Source organism: Asparagus officinalis, chromosome 8 (genome assembly GCF_001876935.1).
Source record: "Asparagus officinalis chromosome 8, Aspof.V1, whole genome shotgun sequence".
NCBI lineage: Eukaryota > Viridiplantae > Streptophyta > Magnoliopsida > Asparagales > Asparagaceae > Asparagus > Asparagus officinalis.
In genome coordinates this window covers 51,625,099-51,638,348 of record NC_033801.1, presented here as the reverse complement: position 1 = coordinate 51,638,348, position 13,250 = coordinate 51,625,099, and the positions used below count along the sequence as shown (strand labels likewise).

The 13,250-nt window shown below is 38.5% G+C and overlaps 2 protein-coding genes across 2 annotated transcripts; one reads left to right on the top strand and one right to left on the bottom strand.

The window, feature by feature from the left end:
* On the top strand, positions 2,185-3,609 carry LOC109821241 (protein FAR1-RELATED SEQUENCE 5-like). Its single transcript, XM_020387423.1, has 3 exons — positions 2,185-2,580; positions 2,761-3,495; positions 3,574-3,609. Exons 1-3 carry the CDS (start codon positions 2,185-2,187, stop codon positions 3,607-3,609), a joined length of 1,167 nt encoding a protein of 388 aa, XP_020243012.1.
* On the bottom strand, positions 8,710-10,318 carry LOC109821240. The gene is made up of 6 exons (XM_020387422.1): positions 10,252-10,318; positions 9,873-10,145; positions 9,462-9,770; positions 9,289-9,376; positions 9,103-9,195; positions 8,710-9,018 (listed from the first exon to the last, which is right to left on the bottom strand). Exons 2-6 carry the CDS (start codon positions 9,974-9,976, stop codon positions 8,710-8,712), a joined length of 903 nt encoding a protein of 300 aa, XP_020243011.1. The 5' UTR covers positions 9,977-10,145; positions 10,252-10,318.

The window sequence follows — 13,250 nt, the reverse complement described above, 5'->3', positions numbered from 1 at the left end:
ATTTCAAATTAAGAATATGACCATCCCCCCAAAATCCCTACCCCTCTCTCATCTCTCCCGCCCAGATCGCGCCATCACCTCCCGCCTCCTCCTCTCCAGCGCCCGAAATCGCCGCCGGAGCTCGCCGCCCCCGATCAGCGTCGCCGCCGGCTCAAGATCGCGCATTCGGTCGCCATCACCGACCTCCTCCCCCTCACCACCGCCCGAAAGCGCCGGCGCCCAAGCTCGGCCTGTGTCTCGACGTCCCCGATCAGCGTCGCCGCCGTCCCCTTGCCCTAGCCATCACCTCCCCTCCTCCTCTCCAGCGCCCGAGATCACCGCAGCTGAGCGTCGCCGCCGGGTCATCGCCGTCTACTCGTCCTCGCCATCGAGCTCACCCCTCGTCATCAGCCACGCCTCCGACGGCATTCGAGCTCAGCCCTCAGGTTCATCGCCGCCTCCGGAGATCGATCAAGCCCTCGACGTCATCCTCGCCATCACCTCCCCCCTCCTCTCCACCTCACGAAATCGCCGCAGCCTGCGCTTGCCGTCCCCGCTCAGTGTTGCCGCCGGCTCATCGCACTTCGCCGCTGTCGAGCTCGCCTCCACCGAGGTAAGGCATCAGGTCTAAATTAACGTGTTAGTTCTAACTGAAATGCATGTTAGCTAGCTCTAAATTAACGTGTTAGTTTTAACTGAAATGCATGTTAATGCTACCGGGATGCATGTTAGCTCTAATGGAGATGATGTTAGTTCTATTACGAGGCATGTTAGTTCTAGTTGGCGTTCCTGTTAGATCTAGTGGATTTCATGATGGTTCTAGGTTCTATCTTCCCTCATGCATATTCCTTGGATCTATCTTCTTCCTTTTAATTTCAGCTCATACATTACTTGGTTTGCAGCACTCACTCTATGGCTACGAGCCGGATAATTTAGAGCTATTTTTGCCATGTATTGTTAAATTGGATATAAACTTTAAATTTGGTTTAAACTATCGTTTAGAAATTGTTTAGTGAAATTGAAAGATCAACTTGATGACGTTTTTTGAGCGATTTTGAACTTCTTATATGTGATAATTTGATAGCTTGTATAGACACTCCACCAATTCTCTCACGTGAGGCAACAATGGAAGAAGATAAAGGCCAGGACCATGATCTACTATCTACAACATGGCTTCCCCCTCAAGTGATAATATCTTATTGTTTATAGTGTACTACTAACTAATGACATATACCAAAATAGTTGTCTTTTAGCATGAGTTTTGTTTCTCTATTTTTATAGGCATCCGAGCATGAGGAGAATGGTGATGAGCTTATGGGCGTTGAAAATGGTGAAGATAATTTAAACAGCGTTGATCCATATATCGGAATGGAGTTCTCTACTCATGAGGAAGCTTATAATTTCTACAATGCATACGCCAGACTTAAGGGATTTGGTGTTCGCAAGGGTCACACAACTTGGTCAAGAAAGAAAGATGCAATCCTATCTAGAATATTTGTATGTGACAAAGAAGGCTTTAAATCTTTAAAAGATAAAAGAGAAGATGGTCGGATTATAATTCGAAAGTTCGATACAAGATGTGGATGCAACGTAAGGATGATTATTAGACTTGATAGAAGCACTGAAAAATGGGTGGTCCGAAAGTTAAACAGTAAGCATAATGGTCATCCATTAACCACCCCAACTCGGGTAAAGAAGCACTACTCACATCGGACACTTCATCGAGCTCAATCGACAAAAAGGTTGATAGATACTCTTGACAATCAAGGTTTACGGCCTTCTGCCATTTGTAAGGTTGTAGACGTTGCTCATGGCAATGAACAAGGCTCTCTCACTCAACAAGAATGCCAAGCACAACTTAGACTTAAACGAAGAAACAACGTCGGCCATGAGTGCGTGAACATAGTTCGTCAATTTCAAGAGAAAAAGGTATCTGATCCTCAATTTTACTTCGCACTTGATTTAGAAAATGATGGGACGATGAGAAGTGTTTTTTGGATGGATGGTAGGTCGAGGACTTCTTACTTGCAATTTGGAGATGTTGTTTGCTTTGATGTTACATATAGAACGAACAATTTAAAATTGCCGTTTGCACCATTTACGGGCGTTAACCATCATCGACAGTCTACTCTATTTGGGTGTGCGTTATTGGCCGATGAAACGGAGGAGACGTTTATATGGTTATTTAGCCAATAGTTAAAATGTATGTCGGGTATAACACCAGTAACAATCATCACTGATCAAGATAAAGCTATGTGTGGTGCTATACACAAAGTTTTTCCTAAAACTCGCCATCGCTTTTGTTCTTGGCACCTTCGTAGGAATGCCTTACAAAATCTTCAATCAATGCATAATGATTATGGTGAGGATGTTTCTATAAAGTATAACAAATGGTATTGGAGTAAATCGGAAGAAAAATTTGAAAAGCGTTGGGAAGAAATGAGGGACAAATATGGTGCAGATAAAAGGAGTTGGTTAGTAAATTTATACAATCATCAAGATCATTGGGCTCCAGTGTATCTTAAAGACACTTTTACTGCAGGAATGACATCTACTCAGCGGAGTGAGGGAATTAATGCTTTTTTTGATCATTTTGTGAATGTAAATACCGAGTTACATGATTTTGTTAAGCAGTATGATAATGTTGTCAGAGCTCGCTGAGCCGCTGAACTTGAGCAAGATTTTAAGTCTACAAACTTAGTTCCTACATTGATAATTGAACATCCCATTGAAAAACAAGCTCGGGAGAACTATACGAAGAATCTGTTTACTATCTTTCAGAAAGAACTCAAGGATAGTTCCATGCTTCATGAAAAGTTGTCGAAGGACGGCGCAAGTGCTACTTATGCCGTTTGGAATATAAATAGCGAGGCTGAAAGCAAGAAGATAGTAAAGCATCATGTTGTTTTTGATACATCCAAAGAAAAAAGAATTAAGTGCTCTAGTGCGAGATTTGAGATAGAAGGTATATTATGCAAACATAGCTTGCACATTTTAGTAAAGAAGCAAGTATTAGAAATTCCATCAAGATATATCATGCAACGATGGACAATTAAAGCAAGACATGTTGGTTGCGGAGTTGTTAGAAATTGCATTACAAATAGTGATGACCAACTATCTATCATTAAACATTGGGCCCTTAGGAGTAGATGTAACAAGGCACTAGAAGATACATTGACTTCAAGTACACTTCATGATAAGTTTAGTGCTTTTTTAGACTCATTTTTTGAAGAAGTTGAGAATTCCAAGATTGAGAAGGAACATAACGACAATGGAAATGAGAGCAATGCCAGCAATAAGATGCCTACTTCATCCATACCCATCTCTATAGAGGAAGCAACTCAAATCACTATTCGTGATCCAGATAAGCCTGTTGCCACGAAGGGACGACCAGCACATGCTACTAGAATTAAGTCGGGAGTGGAGATAGCACAAGAAAAGAGTATAAAAAAACAAAGATTTTGTGGGTTTTGTAAGGGAAAAGGACATTATATAACGAGTTATCCTTTAGCTAAGGTATTATACTCAATCTTGATTTAATATTTTTCAATGTCTTTGCATTTGTCATGATAAAGTTGCAATTTTTTTTTGTAGAACAAAAATGTTGCTGGTGGAGGTCGAGAAAGTTAACGGCATCGCCAAAACAAAGTTTACGGAGGGCCAAAACAAAGCATGTGTTTCGGTTGAATGTTCACAATTTATTTTTTCACTTTTCCCTTAAGATTTATGTATGTATGGATGATAATGTGGTTGTATGGATTAATCATGTATGGATGATAATTTGAATTAATTTTTTTCCCCAGAACAATGAGGAACAAAACAGTATTAAGTGGGTACAAAACGAGCAATTAGTGGGTACAAAACTTGAATAAGTGGGTACAAAAATAAAATCATGGCATTATTAGGTACAAAGCTTGGTTAAGTTGGTACAAAACTTTCTTAAGTGGGTACAAAGCTTGATTAAGTGGGTACAATATTTGAATACAGAGCAAAGAGGTACAAAATGGTGCCTAAGTAGGTACAAAACGTGTATAAATGGGTACAAAACTTGAAATATTAATAATGTTAATATTATGTTATGACTAGTATGTTATTAATAAATTAATATATTATAAATATTTTAATATTATGTAATATATTATGGTCTTTAATAGGGCTGAGTTTAGTAATAGTAATTTAATAATATATTAATAATTTACGATATATATAAATAGGTATTATGAATATATTATTTTTACATTAACATATTTTAGCAATAAATTATGTTAGATATTACATTAACATATTAACTCTATATTAATTACATTTAATATATTATGTTAGATATTATATTAACACATTCTCAAACTCAAAACCAAAACACCAAAATTAAAACTTATTTTAGGTGTTTAGAAAAAGTGTTGCGTTTTTGGGTTGAAGACGATTTAGCTCAAAAAACACCATGGTATCCATACGGGAGCCTAAGTCATTTGTTTTACTGGTTTTGTTAGTTCTAGCTTAGATGTTGTTAGTTCTATCATCTGCCGTGTTAAGTCTAACTGCATTCATGTTAGTTCTATCGCCAGCTAGCGCTAGTTATAGTTAAAGTATTGGTTCTATCGTCTTTGTTAGTTCAAGCTTAGTTGTTGTAAGTTCTCGCTTCTCCAGTAATAGATCTAGCTGTTCTCGTGTTATTTCCACCTCCATATAACTTTAAGTTCTAGTTTAAGTGTTGGATCTATTGTACTTAATGAGTTATATTTTATTATAATTATTACATATTATTTTCAAATAATTATTTATTTAATAATTTTGGTATATCAAATTGTTATGGTTATATATTATATTATATTTTTAAAATAACAGTTCTATCGTCTTTGTTAGTTCAAGCTTAGTTGTTGTAAGTTCTCGCTTCTCCAGTAATAGTTCTAGCTATTCTCGTGTTATTTCCAGCTCCATATAACTTTAAGTTCTAGTTTAAGTGTTGGATCTATTGAATATGTTCGTTCTACCAGGGTTAATGTTCGTTCTAGCCGTTTTCGTGTTAGTTCTAGCATATTTCGTGTTAGCTAACGCAAGGTCTAGTTTAAATGTGGGTTCTAATGCCTATGTGTTAGTTCTAGCATATTTCGTGTTAGCTAACGCAAGGTCTAGTTTAAATGTGGGTTCTAATGCCTATGTTAGTTCTATCTGTGTTCTAATGCCTATGTTAGTTATAGTTGTGTTCTTGGGAACAAGCGAAGTTAGAGATAGCAAGAAATGAGGTAGAACTAACGCGGTTTAAACAAAAGCTAACACTTACTGTATTATAACTAACACGAAGCTAGAAATAACAATAAATGGGAAAGAACAAACGGGGTATCGACTAGAACTAACACTTACTCTATTAAAACTAACCAGAATCGTGTTAGAACTAACAGAACCACGAAGTAGTCCAATAGAACTGACAGTAGGACAGCTAGAACTAACATGGGTAATAGAACAATATAGACTAAGCTGGAACTAACAATAAGGTAGAACTAACACGAGCTAAACTACAGCTAACACTTACAATTTTATAACTAACACGAATCTATAAATAGCAATGAGGTACAAAACGTTGCCCAAGTGTTTGTCAATTCTCCATGTTAGTTCTAATTGCTAAAGTTGTAGGACTCTTCAACAGCTTTTCAACAAATCTTAAATCACCTCATTCCGAGTTCGGGCGGAGAAATTACAGTGAAAACAACAATTAGAACTAACATGGTGTAGATTAGAACTAACATGGTATAAGTTAGAACCGACATAAGTTAGAACCAACAAGACATAAGTTAGAACTAACATGGCATAACTTAGAACTAACATGGCACAAACTGGTCATTTTCTATCTGATTCCGCTCGAATCTGGGCAATAGAAGAATATAGACTAAGCTGGAACTAACAATACAAACCAAGATCTAAACTTGTGAACAAGTCCATAAGCCTAACAATACAAAGACTAAACAACAGATAGCTTCACAACAACAGTAGAATTAAATGCAAACAACAGATAAGCATAACAACAAACATATTAGATTTGACAACAGAGCGCTAAACTACGCAACCAGTCCATAAGCTTGACAACAGAGTGCTAAACTTCGCAATAAATCGGAGACGTTGAAAACCAAAACATAACCTTGACAATCCATCCATAAGCTTGACAATACAACGCCAAACATAACAATACAATCAGTCCATAATCTTTACAATAAAACGTGATGACTTAACAAAACAACCTTGTATTAAAGTAATGTCAACTGCATGTACAATCTGTGTCTTTGCTAGCATGGAATACGATCAATTTAGACGGGTCAATACGTGAATCACCTAGGAAGGCATGCGAATGCTAGCAAAAAGATAGTCCTCTGGCTTACGTTAACACTGTATAGCTATAGAGTGTTAACGTATGCCAGAGGACAATTCTCTCCAGCATTTGCATGCCTCCCCATGTGATTCACGCATGACCCATCTGAATTGATCGTATTCCATGCGCTTATGAATCTTAACTGGGCGTTAATGTACAAACTCTTTGAAGGGAGCCAGGTATATTCACCCACTGATGGAACTAAGAGCAAAGACAATGGGGATAACATCTTCATCAGCGTGAGGGATATCCAAGATCCACATCAGCGTGCGTCCCAGGCAGGCCATGACCTTCATCGGATGTACATGAACTAGCCATGATTTTACAATGCCATATATACAGGGGAACTTGAAGGTGTAGGGGATAGGGTAAAAGTATGGGGTTTACAAATAAATGAGGAAGAGTCTACAAAGAGCCGGTGATGGGGAGATCCGAAAAAGATTGCGCCGAAAAGGTAATCAATCCTATCTTGCGGTTGAACAGGCTTTGGGGATGGTGATGTTGCCGCGTGGGATGTGGGGATAGGTTCCGGACCAGGTTATCTTAACTCTCCTCCTTGGGACTGCACTTTTGCAAGGTGAGTTAACTCTTCAACCTTGGGAACTATGCAAAAACAATTAATGCAGTCAAACCTATAATATCTCGGTAACCTTCACAGCCAAGTGCAAGTGAATAATGTTAGTTTAAGTGTTGGATCTATTGAATATGTTAGTTCTACATGGGTTAATGTTCGTTCTAGCCGTTTCCGTGTTAGTTCTAGCCATTCTCGTGTTAGATAACACGCAAGGTCTAGTTTAAATGTGGGTTCTAATGCCTATGTTAGTTCTAGTTGTGTTCTAATGACTATGTTAGTTCTAGATTAAATGTGATAGTTCTAGCTGATCTCGTGTTATTTCCACCTCCAGATAACTTTAAGTTCTAGTTTAAGTTTTGGTTCTATTGGATATGTAAGTTCTAGCTGCCCTCCTGAATAGTTCTACCCCTTCTCGAGTTAGTTCTACTCACAAGTGTTTGTTCACGCGGCCATGTTAGCCCTAGCCCACTCCTAGTTAGTACGCGAGCTTCCCTCCTATTAGTTCTAGCCCATCTCGAGTTAGTTCTACTTCGTGCTGGCTTCATTTCTAGCACAAGTGTTTGTTCTATTGCCCATGTTAGGCCTAGATCACTTCTTATTAGTTCTAGCTGTCCTACTATTAGTTCTACAATATCTCGAGTTAGTTCTACTTCGTGCTGGCGTTATTTCTAGCACAAGTGTGTGTTCTGTTGGCCATGTTAGCCCTACCTCACTTCTTGTTAGTTCTAGCTACCCTCCTGTTAGTTCTATCCCTTCTCGAGTTAGTTCTACTGCGGGCTGGCGTTATTTCTAGCATAAGTGTTTGTTTTGGTGGCCATGTTAGCCCTACCCCATAGCTTGTTAGTTCTAGCAGCCCTCCTGTTAGTTCTATCCCTTCTCGAGTTAGTTCTACTGCGGGCTGGCGTTATTTTTAGCACAAATGTTTGTTTTGGTGGCCATGTTAGCCCTACCTCATGATTGTTAGTTTTAGCTGCCCTCCTGTTAGTTCTATCCCTTCTCGAGTTAGTTCTACTGCGGGCTGGCATTATTTCTAGCACAAGTGTTTGCTCTGGTGGCCATGTTAGCCCTACCTCACTGCTTGTTAGTTCTAGCTGCCCTCCTGTTAGTTCTATCCCTTCTCGAGTTAGTTCTACTGCGGGCTGGCGTTATTTCTAGCACAAGTGTTTGTTCTGGTGTCCATGTTAGCCCTACCACACGCTTGTTAGTTCTAGCTGCCCTCCTGTTAGTTCTATCCCTTCTCGAGTTAGTTCTACTGTGGGCTGGCGTTATTTCTAGCACAAGTGTTTGTTCTGGTGTCCATGTTAGCCCTACCACACGCTTGTTAGTTCTAGCTGCCCTCCTGTTAGTTCTATCCCTTCTCGAGTTAGTTCTACTGTGGGCTGGCGTTATTTCTAGCACAAGTGTTTGCTCTGGTGGCTATGTTAGCCCTAGTTCACTTCTCATTTAACATGAAAATACTTACAACACACAACAACAACGTAGTTGTCTGTAAATGTACACGCAAAACAATTAACAACATATTAACAACATGAACATACATACAACATTGAATACACAACAAAAACCTTGGAGAAAATTTAAATAATATTTACAAAAAAGGTGAATCGCGTGCATACAAAAGAGCAACACAAAACTTTGCTCTATATTTTGCACAATCTCCTTTTGAAATTGTTATCGACCGTTTTTCGACAATGCTGTTAATGAATTCAATCATAAAGATCCCGCAATCTAACATTCTGCATTTAGGGGAAAAATATTACAATATTGAAAATGAAATTAGAAATGCATGAAACACTTACGGTCCTTGTTGTGGCACGACAATTGACACAAGACCATGATGCTCCGATTTCCCCAATCCCCAATTACTATCAATGAAACTCATAAACTTATTTCTAAATTTCACAGCATCGGCGATATAAATGGGGGAGTTGATTAAGGAGTAGTGATAGAATTTTTTCTCCTCTCTCACTAACTCTACCAGGTGCCAATGTCCGGAGCTGACAATCGGGATCAGAATTCTTTTACAGTCCAAGAACTTCTGCTGAGAAACATTTTCCTTCATTCGTTTTGCCACCATTTCAAGATTTCCTTCTAGAAATGCTTGCTAAAAGATGCAATAATGTCAACATTGTGGGATAACATAATAATAATATTCACCAATTAGTGAAAAAAACAAGGATATACTTACTCCAAGCCAAGGTCTTGTGACATGTATCTTTCGATCATAACTATTAGTTGTTTCAATCTTGTTACAAAGCCGAATAACAAATGCATCGATCACCTACAAAATTTACCATGAATGAATAAAATAGTTAATATAAATTATTTTATATACAACATCAAACAATCAATAACACAATTGTTTAGAACCTACATCGTCACTGAGTTCACCTCCCGTTAATAGTATATAAGCATCTAAGCGAGATACGCTTGCTTCGGCACACTTCCAAATGTACGTATCACTATATGCAAGTACATTGTGAGAAAATTGCTACTAGAATTAAGTAAATTCAAAGATTATTATTAGAATAAGTCAGTAACAGTTACCTGTTCATTCTCGATTGTAGAAAGTCTTCAATTAATTTGTTCTCATAATCAAACGCCAGTGCCTTACCTGGATAGTCTCTAGATGTAGGTATGAAGCCTTCTTCATTTTTGTACTTTTTTTTCCCATCAGGACTATCCAATATCTGGATGACACGTCTCTTCTTTGTGCCTTCCTTTGGTTGATCTAGAGGCATATAAGGTGAAGTAACAGAGGGTCCATCCTTCCTCTCCCTCTTTCCGACAGCCCGTTTGATAGATGGCGTTTCTCTGTTATTCTCATTACCACCTTCATCTTTTTGAGAAACATCTCTATAGAGTCGAGAAGGCATATAATTAACAAAGAGTTACACAAGAATTATATGGAAAATATAAAAATTAAAATTGCAAGAAAATTTAAAAAACTAAACTCACCGAGCATCTTCTAAAATTCTCACGTCTCTTGCGCTCATCACAAAGTCATCACATAAATCGGCTTCCCCAGTTCCTTCCAAATTCTCATATTCCTTAGCTTCCATATCCTCTTTGATTTTTTTTCTTCAGTTACATTTCCGTCATCCTCTTTCTCCTTGGTTTTTTTTGGCATCTAGCACTACGCTCTTCTAATTCTCGTAATTCTGTAGTGAGCTCATTCAACTCGTACGTCTTCTCCGCAATTAAGAAAATTAATTCAGCTTTCCTTGATTCCTATTTGACCAAAAAAAGCTAGTATTAGTACGTATACTATAGTTGCAAACATAGATACTAACAAAAGGGACATAAAATAATGAACTATTAGAGCAACGATATGTACAAATACTATTGGCGATGCCGTATGAATAAGAGGAGTATTCTCTTGGCCATTATCCGTAACCAACTTCAGGACTCTATATAATTTGTTCATAGTAGTCCTCCTCCACTTTCTAGTACTCTTCACATAAAAGAGCAGCGGTAACCTTTCAACATCTGAAGTATAATCTAATTCCCCTACTTTTTCATAAAACCAAACCTACAAAAAAGAAACTACACATTAGCATGTGCATAAACAATAATCATTATCAAAATGAAAAGATATACAAAATAATGTTCATGTAACTCACCAGTAAAACGGAGGAAAAACCACCCATGTACCCGGCATTTGAGCGCTGACCTAATTCCCGCATACTAAGAGACTTCTTTGATTTACTCATCTCTTTGCAAAGAAGAGTGAACACCGCATGGCACCAATTATATTTATGCAAAGTTGATAACTGCGCCGCATATCTAAATGCCCACAAGGGACATGTCTTACATGTCCGCGGGCATAATATGAAGCCGATAATGAAAGCCACAATAAGTTTCACACATATTATAGGGTCTTCATTAATCATATCTACAATCATCTCGGCCATTCTATCACGCATCCCCGAAATCACCGCCTTCTTTTCCTCATCGGCTTTCTTATAATTCTTTACAAAATAGGTGTAGATTGTATTAGTCGCTGCCCCACTCATTTTTATCGGAATTCCCTCCTTTGGTAATCCGGTAATTCGGTGAATATCATCAATACCGAATACACAATTTGTATTCCCAATCATGAATGAGCATTTATCGGGATTAAAATTTTGAATCAAGCAATCAATTGCTATTTGCTCATTGCTCAAGGATGTGGGTATATTGAGAAAGTTGTGAAAAGGTGTCGTCTGTAGGGCTTTTATGTGTCTTTCATCTAATTGGCTTATCAATTAAATCTCGAAAATAACACAAATTGGCCGGAATTCTCAAGTGTGTTATCTTAGCCCTACAAGAAAATTATAATTCAAAAAGAGTTAAAAATTAAATATATTTGGGCAAATTAAGACGCATATTAATAAGTTTATTAACACAAACATTATACATCATGACTTACAACAAAATTATAATTCAGAAAGAGTTAAAAATTAAATATATTTGGGCAAATTAAGACGCATATTAACAAGTTTATTAACACAAACATTATACATCATGGCTTACAACACCACCGCATATGACAGGGGCACTCTGATAAAATATCATAATTTCATCATTAGATTGACAGACAAAGTTTCATACGGGGTTTCTATATCTAACCAAACAACTATATAATGCATAGCCGATTTGGGGAAGGGGAGAAACACATGCAAGGGGATATATCTAATCAAGCAATGACTTGTTGACACAGACATCAGTAGGCGTCGGCAGCAATTTCAACTTCCGACGCATATTAACACAAACATTTGAACTTCTTCAAAAAAATTACTTACGAAGTTGGAGGATTATTGCATTTAGAAGAGGTAGGCTTTGATTTTGAAGAATTCGAAGATGTCGATGCTTTCAGTTTGTTCGAAGCCATGAGAGCTGACGTCGAGGGCTTGGTCGAGCTCCAGAGGCGACGATGAACCTGAGGGCTGAACTCGAATGTCGTCGGAGGTGTGGCTGATGACGAGGGCTGAGCTCGATGGCGGCGACGCTGAACGAGGACGTCGAGGGCTTGGCCGAGCTTGGGCGGCGGTGCTTTCGGGCGGTGGTGAGTAGGAGGGGGGCGGTGATGGCGACCGAATGAGCCGGCGGCGACGCTGATCGGGGGCGGCGAGCTCCGGCGGCGATTTCGGACGCTGGAGAGGAGGAGGCGGGAGGTGATCTGAGCGGGAGAGATGAGAGAAGGGTAGGGATTTTAGGGGGATGGGATTTTCAACGAAGGGCTCAGATCTCTATATTGGGTTTATAATAAACCGCCCAGATCGCGCATCCTCAGAGCAAGCCTACGGAGTCACCACAGATTCACTTTTTCCTATATATATATATATATATTTGAAATTGTTATTAAAATGTTTTTTTCTTTTCTTTTCTTTCTTTTTCTGTAGATGCCCCCCAGAAAGAAATCCCGATCAAGTTTATCATCTTCTGATCCATTTGATACCGACATAGATAGACCTACTATTTTAGCCAGAATTGTGGGTCTTAATATACTTTTTGAGAGGGGTTTTCAGATGAGTGCATTACATACATATCAATCCACAATCACCATGTTAACTGCAGTAGGTCTTAGGAGCATGATGACTAAACCCCTAATAAAAGCAAACATTTCATTAGTCCATGAGTTCTATTCTGGATGGGAAATTGATCCAGATAGAAAATTTGTAGCTTTTTCTATAGTGATGGGTGTTAGGATTATTTTCGATCTTTTCACAATCCGTGCTATCCTTAATCTTGCATGTGACGCCCCTGGGTTCACACAAGGCTGCAGTCCAAGGTAAAACCAAGAATGTCAAGCCTGTCATGCACCACACCCTGCAATAACATGTTTCACCATCACAAATTACTATCTTTCTAGTAGAGTCAATAAAAGGTGTAGGTACAAAAGCAGGTAAAAGATAATATAGAAATCAACAGATAAAATAATAGAGATCAAATTGATATCCCATCATCTAGCATACTGAAGTACAAGTCAATATCTGAAATAAATAAACTAAGGTACTCAACAAGTCTCAAATACAAGAATTATCTGACAAGAGGAAAATAAGGCACACAGCCTTTACAACTTCTAGAATAAAACCCTCAAAAGTCTAAACAAAGTCTACAGTGCAGCTCAAAAGAAAAATATAACTAAATAGACAGCTGAAGCTAAAATGCATCACCATCAACTTGTGACTCTCCGGGCTCCTGGCTCATTACCTGAAAGGGGGAGGGACAACGAGCGTCAAAGCGCTAGCGAGCAACATCATAACCAACACCAAGGGATAGGGCTCATTGTATAGGAAAAATACAATTAACACATAATAATTTAAATTCATTTATCCTAACAATAATGGGTTT

What these genes read in the sequence shown, in the direction of transcription:
- LOC109821240 (XM_020387422.1), bottom strand. Translation starts at nt 9,976, where the DNA reads ATGGAAGCTAAGGAATATGAGAATTTGGAAGGAACTGGGGAAGCCGAT. An exon ending in CTACAATCGAGAATGAACAG is followed by an intron (nt 9,377 to 9,461) that starts GTAACTGTTACT and finishes ACTTGCATATAG; the next exon opens with TGATACGTACATTTGGAAGT. An exon ending in GAGGTGAACTCAGTGACGAT is followed by an intron (nt 9,196 to 9,288) that starts GTAGGTTCTAAA and finishes TAAATTTTGTAG; the next exon opens with GTGATCGATGCATTTGTTAT.
- LOC109821241 (XM_020387423.1), top strand. Translation starts at nt 2,185, where the DNA reads ATGTCGGGTATAACACCAGTAACAATCATCACTGATCAAGATAAAGCT. An exon ending in TTTTTGATCATTTTGTGAAT is followed by an intron (nt 2,581 to 2,760) that starts GTAAATACCGAG and finishes ACTATCTTTCAG; the next exon opens with AAAGAACTCAAGGATAGTTC. An exon ending in CGAGTTATCCTTTAGCTAAG is followed by an intron (nt 3,496 to 3,573) that starts GTATTATACTCA and finishes TTTTTTTTGTAG; the next exon opens with AACAAAAATGTTGCTGGTGG.